This window comes from Leucopleurus acutus (assembly GCF_964270905.1).
Source record: "Leucopleurus acutus genome assembly, chromosome: 10".
NCBI lineage: Eukaryota > Metazoa > Chordata > Mammalia > Artiodactyla > Delphinidae > Leucopleurus > Leucopleurus acutus.
Genome location: NC_139153.1, coordinates 91,922,543 through 91,936,276, shown reverse-complemented (window position 1 = coordinate 91,936,276; position 13,734 = coordinate 91,922,543). Strand labels below are relative to the sequence as shown.

Sequence of the window (13,734 nt, the reverse complement as noted above, 5' to 3'; positions counted from 1 at the left end):
AAATATATGGATAAGGCAATGCAATTAAATAAAAACTTTGATGAGTATCTTTCCATATGTTTTCTGTGCTATATACTCATATGCACTCACATGGAATCAACTGGTAAAACTTTATACAAAAACAACTAAGCCAAAGTAATAGTCGTTGATATTTGGTAGTATGGTTGGCTAAGATGTACTGCTTGATATAAGCTTTCTTAGAATTTTTTAATGAAGGTGGGAGTCAAATATTAAAAAGTCCAATTTTTACTTTAATGCTATTAAGTTTTCCTGAGTTGTAACAGTAATGTCTTTGTAGTATTTGTATTTAAAACATCCTTCATAAAAATGATAGAGTTTCAGAGAACTTGCCAATATACTGATGGGTTTTTATTTGTTTTTGTGCTTGCTTGTTTTAACTGAACTGCTTAAATTCAGCTCTTTCTTACGATTATTCCTTATGGTCTTAACAGCCATTATTTTTAAAGTTATTATTTTTGAAGATATCTCTGATAATTACATCTACAAGAAAAAAATCACCATTTAGCAGTGTTTTTCTCTTTGTGGTGGAATTAAGGACGTTTATTGTTTACTTATGTTTTTCCATCTTTATTTTCCAATGTTTCACAAAGAGCATGTAATCAGAAAAAGAAATTATTTTAAAAGAAATAATAGCAGATTGATCCATTTTCTACCTCATGTAGAAACTACACAAGAACCATGGATTCCAGAAATAACAAGCTTATTTCAGTTTACTCAATGACACATCTTTGAGGTCAAACTCCCAGAATTCGTTCCATCCCCTTACAAAAAAGCATGAGTGGGAATTTGGTTTTCCTTTTTGGGTAAAGTTTCTACAGAGCTTGCTGATAAACTGAGATGAAGCTGATAATGGATCTCAACTCTTCAACTTTAAAGCAGAAACTAGGGTCATAAAGACATGGAGTCCTGAAATACTCTCCAAAGTACAGTCCCATTAAGCTAAGATAGTGCTTGGAAACACTCGCTGAAACTTGCAATTTGCACATGCATCTTCTCCAGTTCGGCCATTTTGACCTTCTGTTAAAGCCACAGAAACCTGGGGAAGGGCAAGGGAGATTTTTCAGCTAACCTTCACATGAGTCTTAAAAAATGATTTTCTTTCAGGGGAAAGTCTCTCGGAATGAAAGAAACCTGAGTGATAAGTTAAAAAAAAAAAAAATCTGGGTGAGACCTATGTAAAATTGGCCGATTTAAAGTCATTCCAAAGCACACTAGCTTTTAGCTGTGTCTGAAAAGCTACCACCAATGCACACCATTGAAAAAAACCCAGGATGCCTCTGAAATTTATCTCCCATCAGTGGAAAGCCCTTTTGTAGCGTTAATTGACATCAGTGCAATTCAACCTGTATTTATTGAGTATGCTTAATACATGCTTAATACTTAAACAAGTGGAAGTTCCTCTAACAGCCCCCCACCGCCCCGCAATTCACTTTTCCTCTGATATCCCACACAGTCAGCCTTGATGGAAATCACACCATAACTCGAATGTTCTCTGTGGGGTATTTTTGTTTTTTTGCGGTACGGTGGGCCTCTCACTGTTGTGGCCTCTCCCGTTGCGGAGCACAGGCTCCGGGCGCCCAGGCTCAGCGTCCATGGTTCACGGGCCCAGCCGCTCCTTGGCATGTGGGATCTTCCCGGACCGGGGCACGAACCCGTGTCCCCTGCATCGGCAGGCGGACTCGCAACCACTGCGCCACCAGGGAAGCCCCTCTCTCTGTGTTTTTGATTGCAGCTGTGAAAGTACAGGATGAGCTGGAGAATGTCAGCCTCCTTTAAAGTACACGAGAAATCTGTTGGCACAGAATAAAAGCTGTACTGCTTATTAGAGTTGTGCACATAGCCGTTGTACTTAGTCCTCTCAGCATTACTTTTTTTTTTTTTTAATGAGGACAATTCTTCACGCAATTGCCAAACTAAGGCAGAAGGAAACTTTCTCAATCTTTTTGGTGCTTTCATCAGATAACCAATATAAAATATCTTCCGGAATACTCTGTCTCCTCAGACTTCAGAGTTTGTTCTTGGGAAGTTAGAGATAAACAAAGATGGCCTTAATAAATCTATCTGACATTGTAAATGTACAGTTTCTGCTTCTTTTTCCCCTTGGGGCAGTAGGCCAGATATCACTAACAATTCAGATATTCTGGCCTTTCTCAAAAATGTCATTACATCAAGAATATCATGGCTTAAAAAGAAGTGAAATTGAGTTATTTGTAGTGAGGTGGAGGGACCTAGAGTCTCTCATACAGAATGAAGTAAGTCAGAAAGAGAAAAACAAATACCATATGCTAACCATATATATGAAATCTAAAAAAAAATGGTTCTGATGAACCTAGGGGCAGGACAGGAATAAAGACGCAGATGTAGAGAATGGACTTGAGGACGTGGAGAGGGGGGAAGGGGAAGCTGGGACAAAGTGAGAGAGTAGCATGGACATATATACACTACCAAATGTAAAATAGATAGCTAGTAGCATAGCATAGGGAGATCAGCTCGGTGCTTTGTGACCACCTAGAGGGGTGGGATAGGGAGGGTGGGAGGGAGGCGCAAGAGGGAGGGGATATGGGGATATATGTATACCTATAGGTGACTCACTTTGTTATACAGCAGAAACTGACACAACATTGTAAAGCAATTATACTCCAATAAAGATGTAAAAGAAGAAAAGAATATCATGGCTGAGCAAATCACTGGAGAAAATTAGGATGCTTCTTACTAGTGTTGACATAATTAAAAATCAGCTGCCTTCTGGGAAAACCTGTATAACACACCCTTGATTGGGTGTTGAATTTGGACTAAAAAGAATCCCTTGAAGAGGGAAGTGTTTCCCTTCTAAAGAGTGAAATTGCAGGGAGGGCATTTAAACCTGACTTTAGCAGTCATTCACCAAGAAAATGGAAGAGCTGTGTTTGGGGCAGGGACTGTTTAGAGGGGTTTTGTTTCTTTGTTGAGAGTTTGGGGGTGTTTGTTTGCTTTTCCTATACAGTCATTACACCCTCATATTAGTTTGCCAATGTTGCCAGAACAAAGTACCACAGGCTGGGTGGCTTAAACAACAGAAATGTATATTCTCACAATTCTGGAGATTGGTAGTCCGAGATCAAGGTGTCAGTAGGGTTGGCTGCCTCTGAAGCCTCTCTCCTTGGCTTGTAGATGGCTGTCTTCACCCTGTGTCCTCACATGGTCTTCCCTTGTGAGTGTGTGCATCCTCATCTCTTATAAGGACACCTGTCATATTGGTTTAGGGTCCACCCTCATGATGTCATTTTAACTGAAGCACCTCTTTAAAGACCCTGCCTCCAAATACACTCACATTCTGAGGTCCTGGGGGTTAGGACTTCAATATTTGAATTTGGGAAGGACACATTCAGCCCATAACAACCCTGATTCAGGGTCTTCTTGTCATACCTATGAGACCTTTCCTTTGTAATGGCCAGAAGGGAAAGTGAGAAGGTGGGAAGGTATTCATGAATTTTCCACAAGACCTGGCTAGCTTCTGCAGCAACCTTTTTTTGTTTTTCACCGCCTTCAGTATGGAAGAATTTTAAAAGTCCACTAACTTTGAAGGCATTATGTTAAGTGAAGTAAGTCAGAGAAAGACAAATACTGTATGATCACACTTATATGTGGAATCTAGACAAACAAAACCCCACCAAACTCAGAAAAAGAGAGATTTGTGGTTACCAGAACTGGGGGCTGGGGGGAAGGGGGAGTCAGAGGAAGCTGGTCATAAGGTATAAACTTTCAGTTACAGATAAGTACTAGGGATGTACTGTACAGCGTAACGACTATAGCTAACACTGCTATATGATATGTAGGAAGGTTGTTAAAAGAGTTAGATCCTAAGGGTTCTCATCACAGGGGGAAACTCTTTTTCCTTTTCTTTTTATTGTATCTATATCAGATGATGGATATTAATTAACTAAACCTATTGTAGTCATCATTTCACAGTATATGTAAATCAAACCATCATGCTGGTTTGATTTGCATATATTTACACCTTAAACTTATACAGTGATGTATGTCAATTATTTCTCAATAAAACAGGAAAAAAAAAAGTCCACTGAGAACTTTTAAGAACGCTTTGCTCTCTTTCCCTGTATTTCTTTTTGTTTCTCCCAAACAAAAACATGCCTCTGCAGCTGCAGATCTCAGTTAGAAAATATTTTTCCTGACTTTGCATGTCAGTGATAGGAAAGAGCTGGTCAGTGGATCTTGTCAATCAGAGATTTTTAAACCGGCAGATGTCTTTGAGGTCTCCTGCTCTTTGTCGAGCACTCACAGTGTACCTGACTCCTTACCAAGCACAGACATGTTCTCTCATTTACTCTTTCCAACAGCCATGTGAAGTGAGTGCCATTATCAACAGTATTTTGGAGATGTGATCACGGAATCATAGACAAGTTTGGCCACTTGTTTAAAGTTCTAGAGCTTAGTACACTGACTTGCAAGGACTTCAGCCCAAGCAGCCTCATCCAGACCTGAGCCTTTACTCTCCCTTGCTGGGGAGCTAAGATCCCACATGCGGCACGGTGTGGCCAAAAAAAAAAAAAACCCAACCTTATACATGACGTGCCCTCTGATAGTTTCTGTTCTATTTCAGTTACTTTTTAAAAATACTGAACGTGACCCACTTAGCTGAGTCTGTCGAAAACCTGAACTAGATGGCCTAATTGAGACCCCCGGAGCCCTAAAATCCTGCCAGCCTGCGTGGACGGTTATTTGGAGCCTCTCTTGTCTTAAATACACAGACTGTTGGTTTGAGGCAAATGAATATTACGTATTACAGAGAACATCTTTTTTACCCCCAGTCTGAGCTAACTGAGTAATAGTAATAATAATAATCATTTCCGTTTATTGTGTCCATCCCATGTGCCAGAGGTTTAAGACGTCACCTCTCCTGTAGCCTATAAGCTGTAAGTATTACTATCTCTGATTTACAGATGAGGAGACCAAGGCTTTGGTTAAGTAGTTTGCTCAAGGCCTCATAAAGTGTCAGAGCAAAGATCTGAACCAAGGTCATTGTAATTCCAAAGCCTTTATACACTTCTTTTAGGGGAGGGCATATACAGGGTCAAGAAGGAGAAGTGAGGGCTGGAAGCTACTGCAGCTGAGCATTATTTCTTCCCTGATGGTTTGCTGTCCCTGGCAGAAACAACTGTCCTAAAGGATGTTAAACTACCATTGTAGCAATGATTAAAATCTGCACCTGGGAGCTTTTCCAGTTCCCCCCGAAACCCAGGCCACCCCCAGACCAGTTAAATCAGAGTCTCTGGGGGTGGGGCCCAGGCCTGGTTTGTGTTTTTTTGTTTTTATTTTTAATTTATTTATTGCTGCGTTGGGTCTTCGTTGCTGCACACGGGCTTTCTTTAATTGCGTCGAACGAGGGCTACTCTTTGTTGCGGTTTGTGGGCCTCTCATTGCGGTGGTTTCTCTTCTGGCAGAGCACGGGCTCTAGGCACGCGGGCTTCAGTAGTTGTGGCACACGGGCTTAGCTGCTCTGCGGCATGTGGGATCTTCCCAGACCAGGGCTCGAGCCCATGTCCCCTGCATTAGCCGGCAGATTCTTAACCACTATGCCAACAGGGAAGCCCCCAAGGCCTGTTTTTGAAAGCTTCCAGGTGATTTCAATGTGTAGCCCAAGTTGAGAACCTTGAAGTTCAGTTAAGAACCTCTGAAGTCTTGGTTAAAGAAATTAAGGAGCTTTAAGGGGCTTTTCTATTTTAAAAGACTGTAGAATACTGCCAAAACCTCTTCAACTGCTTTTACAAAGCTGAAGTACAAACTGTTGCTGTTTCTTTGGAGGAAAAAAAAATAAAAATCAGATAACTTTGTATCTGCTCTTCCAAACCAAAGAAAGTCAAGAATGCTATGGGGAGATGCTACAAGCACCAATCTCTGTGCTACTTCATAACTCAGCTCACATAATTTTAGAAGTGTTTTTTTTTTTGTTTTTTTGTTTTTTTTTTGCGGTGTGCGGGCCTCTCACTGTTGTGGCCTCTCCCGTTGCAGAGCACAGGCTCCGGACGCGCAGGCTCAGTGGCCATGGCTCACGGGCCTAGCCGCTCCGCGGCATGTGGGATCTTCCCAGACCAGGGCACGAACCCGTGTCCCCTGCATCGGCAGGCAGACTCTCAACCACTGCGCCACCAGGGAAGCCCTAGAAGTGTTTTTATGTGACTAGAAAAGTCAGTTGTTGAATCAATTAATCAGAAGTGAGAGGGATGGGACTTCCCTGGTGGCAGTGGTTAAGAATCTGCCTGCCAACGCAGGGGACTTGGGTTCAAGCCCTGGTCTGGGAAGATCTCACATGCCACGGAGCAACTAAGACCATGCGCCAGAACTACTGAGCCTGTGCTGCTGAGCCCATGTGCCACAGCTGCTGAAGCCCATACACCTAGAGCCCATGCTCTGCAACAAGAAAAGCCACCACAATGAGAAGCCCATGCACCGCAACAAAGAGTAGCCCCCGCTCACCGCAACTAGAGAAAGCCCGCGCACAGCAACTAAGACCCAACGCAGCCAAAAATAAATAAATAAATAAATAAAAATTAAAAAAAAAAAAAAGAAGTGAGAGGGGTGAGTAGCCATCAGCCGAGTTGTCTGAGGATGATGCTGAAAACCAAACCAGACTAAGGTGACTATAAATATTATAAGCGGTTACATTTTCTTGCAGAGAGCCTCAGTGAAAGATTTCCACTTTTTCACATGGATTAGTAACTAAGGTAGAAACCAAGGACCCTTCCTCACATCATTTTCCCACAGGAATAGGAAGATATCCTTTTACTAACTTCTACCTATCCCGATTTTAGACATGTGTTATTCTAGGCTGTGATCTGTGCATTCCATTAGAAAATATAACTTGATCTACACTCAGTTTCACTGTGTTCCATGCAGCGGTCTCCAAAACAGGGACTGTATCATACTGCTGCATTTTTTCCTTGTCTCAGGAGACAGCATTAATAATGTAAGAAATCGCAATCTTCATACTTCAGAAAATGAAAATACAGTATGACCATAAGAAAAAAGTCTGCTGGATTCTGAAAGCCCCTGACAAATGACAGGTGCTGAGTAGTCCTGCTTAGGCCAGCATGGGTGGAGGTGCTGTGCCTCCATTCTGTCCTCGGTAACAGTGCTCAATGTTTGCTTCCAGAACGATGTGGCTGCACTTCTGAAACCAATATCGGAAAAGATTCAGGAGATCCAAACTTTCAGAGAGAGAAACCGGGGGAGTAAAATGTTTAATCATCTCTCGGCCGTCAGCGAAAGCATCCCTGCCCTTGGGTGGATAGCTGTGGTGAGTCTGGCTGGAATGTTGCCCCTGCACCTCGTCAGGTTTGTGGAGTGTTTGGGAGAACTCATGGCTGCCTTCAGGCTTCTCCATCCTCCGCCTGTTACATGAAAGGAAGATTCCCTTCAGGCTGAATACATCAGCTCGCTCTTACCCTTTTGAAGTTCAGGGCTTTGTGTTCTGAGATGTGGAGAGTGCTTCACTGATTTTACAGAGCAAGATTTGCCTCCAACTTTGAAGTCAACATCTGCATTGCTTCTCTTCTTCTTTAAGGCATTTTCTTTCTTATCCTATTATTTTTTTTCTTTCTATGCTTTGGTGATGGTCCTGTTCTCTCAGTCCCCCAAACCCGGTCCTTATGTCAAGGAGATGAATGATGCTGCCACCTTTTACACTAACAGGGTCTTAAAGGACTACAAACACAGGTACGTACCTTCTTTTATTGACCAGATTTTCAATTGATTGTTTGTTAGACATTTGTCCCCAAGCTTAATGTAGTTCATTACTGATTCCTTTCAAAGTCTAGTTTACTACAAACATTAAGGAAAAATCCCATCTTTGCAGGTAGAGCAAAGTGGAAAGTGAAATCAATGATCCAGATAATATGTGTGTTTTAGAAAGTCTGCCTCAGTTCTCTGGTAATGAATAAACTCTCCCCCACGTGAATGCATGTCACTCTGTTATGTATCCCCACAATAATGAGAGAGATCTGTGATGGTTTGTGATGGACCAGCCCTAAATGGACAGACCTTTTACATTGATCAAAATAGAATTGGTGAGAGTTCCCTGGTGGCACAGTGGTTAGGAGTCCACCTGCCAGTACAGGGGACATGGGTTCGATCCCTGGTCTGGGAAGATCCCACATGCCACAGATCAGCTAAGCCCAAACATCACAACTGCTGAAGCCCGCGTGCCCTAGAGCCCGTGCTCTGCAACAAGAGAAGCCACTGTAATGAGAAGCCCATGCACAGCAAAGAAGAGTAGCCCCTGCTCTCCGCAACTAGAGAAAGCCCACGCGCAGCAACAAAGACCCAACGCAGCCAAAAATAAATAAAATTTAAAAAAAATAGAATTGGTGGGTGAGGAGAGAAAATAAACGGGGCTTAGGAAATGAAGTATAAATGAGGAACAGAGATGAGATGAGACAATAAACCAGGCCAATGAGAGGGAAACCAGAGATTGCGTTAAGATGAAATACAGTTGGGTGGACAAGAGAGACGTCTGTAAGAACAGCCGCCATTCAAAGTGCTGTTGAAAGTACAGATGAGACTGAACCAACAGGTTTTGCCTGGAGAGCCAGCTTAAAAGGACATTGCACAAATAATAGATCCTAGAGAGCCGCAAACTGGGGCTAGAATTGGAAATGGGACTAAATGCGGAGAGGCCAGAGCTGAATAGACAGGAAGATATCTCTGAACTGCTGAAGGGGTGTCATGAGATCCCTCACCTCTGATGATGTCATGGCCTGCCTTGTCAACAGCTGGCAAGATGTGATGTGGCTGATGCTTCATCATGCAGGAAAGAAGTGAGGTGAAAATAAGAGCAACAAAGTTCCACCCCCTGGGCACTGAGCTCAGAGTGAATCCCCCTCTGAGCCCTTAGGTGACGGGAGTAGAAATGATCATCAGTCAGCAAATGCAGGGGTTCCTGCATTTCACTCACAGACCCAGACTGTCCAGATGAAAGGAAACTTGAGGACCTGAATAGTCTGGATAATTGCTTCAATTCACTTCTTTCTATTACTAACATAGATCTAAAAATATGAGCCAGAAGAACAGGTTTTAAGTAGGAAAAGAAGAAAACAACATTATAAGACACATTTTGTATGGAATATAGAAAAATTGCACAGAATGTGTAAATAAATACCTCCTGTAATCCCAGGTCATTGACCAATGTTACATATTCAAAACTTGCATAACTGTTTCTTTTATAGGTTATTTTTGGTTTTAATAAACATTGAGTAGATACAGAAGAATATATATAAATATATGTAAGATATAAAAATTACAATACAAAAAATACCCATACATCCACCAATCATTTTAAGAAATATGTACCAATACTTTCTTTTTTTACTAAAAAATAACAGTCACTGTCAGCAATCCCACTCTTAGGTGTATTTCCAAAGGAAATGAAAACATGTCCACACAAATGCTTGTACATGAATGTTCATAGCAGCATTATTTATAGTAACCAAAATGTGCTACTGATGAATAGACAAATGAAGTGTATTTGTCCATCAACTGATGAATAGACAAATAAACTGTATATCCATACAATGGTATATTATTCAGCCATTTTCAAAAATGAAATATACAAGTAGCAGTATGGATGAGCCTTGAAAACATCGTGCTGAGTGAAAGAAGTCAGACACAAAAAACACATATCGTATGATTCCATTTATATGAAATTCCAGGATAGGCAAGTCCCTAGAGACAGAAAGTAGGTTAGCAGTTGTCTAGGGCTGGGGAAGTTGGGTGGAAATGTGGAGTAAGTGCTAATGGGTGTAGGGTTTCTTTTGGGGGTGATGAAAATGTTCTAAAACCACTGTGTTAATGACTGCACAGTTTGAACTAAACTATTGAATTGTACACCTTAAATGGATGAATTGCCTGGGATGTGAATTATATCCCAATAGAGCAATTATGCTGAACAAAATAAGACAAAATCCAGCCACAGTGTTCCCATCCCCTCATAGAGTTTAGTCATTCTATGTTAGCAAAACAGGTCTTAGAGCTTTTAGGGAGCGCAGCTCTCGAGACAGACTTCCGCCCACCTCTTTCCTCCTGAGGTCTCTCCCACCCTAAGGAAACTTTGGTTAAATTACTAATACTCAGTAACAGACTCCCTGCACCCAGAGAACTGTGTTTGAGGCAATTGTGCCCAATGATATAACTCCAAACGTTGCCACTTTGTGTTGGAGACTATAGAACTGTGCAGTATGAATGAGAAGAGGCAAAATGGGCATAGAGGGAACCTACCTCAACATAATAAAGGCCATATATGACAAACCCACAGCAAACATCATACTCACTGGTGAAAAACTGAAAGCATTTCCACTAAGATCAGGAACAAGACAAGGATGTCCACTCTTGCCACTCTTATTCAGCATAGTTTTGAAAGTCTTAGCCATGGCAGTCAGGGAAGAAAAAGAAATAAAAGGAATACAAATTGGAAAAGAAGAAGTAAAACTGTCACTGTTTGCAAATGACATGATACTATACATAGAGAATCCTAAAGATGCCACCAGAAAACTACTAGGACTAATCAATGAATTTGGTAAGGTTGCAGGATACAGAATTAATGCACAGAAATCTCTGGCATTCCTATACACTAACAACAAAAAATCAGAAAGAGAAATTAAGGAAACAATCCCATTTGCCATCACAACAAAACGAATAAAATACCTAGGAATAAACCTACCTAAGGAGGCGAAAGACTTGTACTCAGAAAACTATAAAACACTGATGAAGGAAATCAAAGATGACATAAACAGATGGAGAAATATACCATGTTCTTGGATTGGAAGTATCAATATTGTGAAAATGACTATACTACCCAAAGCAATCTAAAGACTCAGTGCAATCCCTATCAAACTACCAATGGCATTCGTCACAGAATTAGAACAAAAAATTTTACAATTTGTATGGAAACACAAAAGACCCCAAATAGCCAAAGCAATCTTGAAAAAGAAAAATGGCGCCAGAGGAATCAGGCTCCCTGACTTCAAATTATACTGCAAAGCTACAGTAATCAAGACAGTATGGTACTGGCACAAAAACAGAAATGTAGATCAATGGTACAGGATAGAAAGCCCAGAGGTAAACCCACACACCTATGGTCACCTAATTTATGACAAAGGAGGCAAAAACATACAGTGGGGAAAAGACAGTCTCTTCAATAAGTGGTGCTGGGAAAACTGAACAGCTACATGTAAAAGAATGAAATTAGAACACTCCCTAACACCATACACAAAAATAAACTCCAAATGAATTAAAGACCTAAATGTAAGACCAGACACTATAAAACTCTTAGGAGAAAACATAGGAAAAACACTCTTTGACATAAACCACAGCAAGATCTTTTTTGACCCACCTCCTAGAGTAATGAAAATAAAAACAAAAATAAACAAATGGGACCTAATGAAACTTAAAAGCTTTTGCACAGCAAAGGAAACCATAAACAAGACAAAAAGACAACCCTCAGAATGGGAGAAAATATTTGCAAATGAAACAACAGACAAAGGATTAATCTCCAAAATATACAACCAGCTCATGGAGCTCAATGTCAAAAAAAACAAACAATTCAATTTAAAAATGGGCAGAACACCTAAATAGACATTTCACCAAAGAAAACATACAGATGGCCAAGAGGCACATGAAAAGATGCTCAACATCACTAATTATTAGAGAAATTCAAATCAAACCTACAATGAGGTATCACTTCACACCAGTCAGAATGGCCATTATCAAAAAATCTAGAAGGAATAAATGCTAGAAAGGGTGTGGTGAAAGGAGAACCCTCCTGTACTGTTGGTGGGAATGTAAATTGATACAACCACTATGGAGAACAGTATAGAGGTTCCTTAAAAAACTAAAACTAGAACTACCATATGACTCAGCAATCCCACTACTGGGCATATACCCTGAGAAAACCATAATTCAAAAAAAGACATGTACAACAGTGTTCATCGCAGCACTATTTACAATAGCCAGGACATGGAACCAACCTAAATGTCCATGGACAGGTGCATGGATAAAGAAGATGTGGCACATATATACAATGGAATATTACTCAGCCATAAAAAGATATGAAATGGAGTTATTTGTAGTGAGATGGATGGACCCAGAGTCTGTCATACAGAGTGAAGTAAGTCAGAAAGAGAAAAACAAAACACTGTATGCTGGCATGTATATGTGGAATCAAAAAAAATGAAAGATAAAAAATGGTACTGATGAACCTAGTGGCAGGGCAGGAATAAAAACATAGTCATAGAGAATGGACTTGAGGACACAGCGGGGGAGGGGGAAGCTGGGGCGAAGTGAGAGTAGCATGGACATATATACACTACCAAATGTAAAATAGCTAGTGGGAAGCAGAAGCATAGCACAGGGAGATCAGCTCGGTGCTTTGCCATGACCTAGAGAGTTGGGTTAGGGAGGGTGGGAGGGAGACGCAAGAGCGAGGGGATATGGGGATATATGTATGCACATGGCTGATTCACTTTGTTGTACAACAGAAACTAACACAGAATTGTGAAGCAATTATACTCCAATAAAGATCTATTTAAAAATTTTAAAAAAGAAAAAAAAATGAAATGCAAGACAATCTGCTCTGCTCACATAAAAATAGCAGTTCAGGAAGGAACAAGCTTAAGTTGCAAAAATATGTCAGCATGAACAGCCCATGACGACTGCAACATCATAAAAGACCTCTTTACCTAGTCCTTTCTCGGAATATACAGAGGTGCCTATTCAAGACACCAAAGTCTCTGCCGTTTTGCGTATCACCCTTGGAGGCCATTTTTGTTTTTATCTCAGTTCATCAGCTCCTGTTCTCCTCCCAGTCCCTACTTGAGTGTATCTTGGGCCCATGGGTGTGAGTGATTCTCCCCAGGTGGTAGTATAGCCAAGAGGGTTGGGGGTTTCCACTTTTTTGTACATATACAAAGAGAGTATAGTATTTGGTCCTCAATGTCGGCTATTAAGTAGAAAATGTACTTCTGACAGCATCAAGGACAGTTCACTTAAACTTAATGGACTACCTGAAGAGTGTGTAACATGCTGAGGAAATGCAGCCACGGGTGTGGATTTATTCACCTCACTTCCACAAGTAGCCAGACCAGTCCCAAGTCACCGGTGAGCTTCCAGGATCGATAACCCAAAGCAAGCCCAATACTCCACAACCAGTCACTCAACACCCATTTATGGGTGCACCCAAGCCGGCTGTGTCTTCCTTCTGTGTGAGCTCAGTGAGGGCTGTGGGGTGTTGCAGACTCATTGATGAGGCATCGCCAGTGAGGCAGGCTCATTGCTGCCTACCTGACAGACAGGCCCGTGGGTGGAGGAGGTGAAAGGCAGGCTTCCTTGTGGTTTGCACAGAAGGGCTGTGGCCAGTGGACTCTGCATCTGTGCAACCTTTTCGACTGGCTTGGCTGGTTGCTTGGCTCTTTTTCAATAAATGAATAGAGCAGGTTAATTATTTTGACTTTCTAGAGGTAAGACCTCTCTGAGTCATAATCATTAAGAGTCACACGTCCTTCCCATAGCTTCTTACAGGGGAAGTGGAACGGAGGCTGGGTTTGCAGCTCTGGAGGTAGAGTTGAGTCCTTCTCAATTTGTTGTCTCTTAGAAACTGACTTCAGGTTAAAAGGCACCATAGTGTTATGCCTTATTACAAGTTATGCTAGAACTTTCTTCAAGTTA

General features: G+C 41.3%; 1 protein-coding gene across 3 annotated transcripts in view; it reads left to right on the top strand.

Moving 5' to 3' along the window:
* CAP2 (cyclase associated actin cytoskeleton regulatory protein 2) overlaps positions 1–13,734 on the top strand; it is a gene marked incomplete at its 5' end in the record, with an annotated part of 105,785 nt that overhangs the window by 61,119 nt on the left and 30,932 nt on the right. For 2 of the 3 annotated variants that reach the window (XM_082848804.1, XM_082848803.1), the window contains 2 exons: positions 7,172–7,315; positions 7,649–7,734. The exons of the other annotated variant lie outside the window; for it this stretch is intronic. In XM_082848804.1, coding sequence (XP_082704930.1) covers positions 7,172–7,315; positions 7,649–7,734 — 230 coding nt within the window. The remainder of the gene's footprint in view (positions 1–7,171; positions 7,316–7,648; positions 7,735–13,734) is intronic. 3 annotated transcript variants of the gene reach the window in all.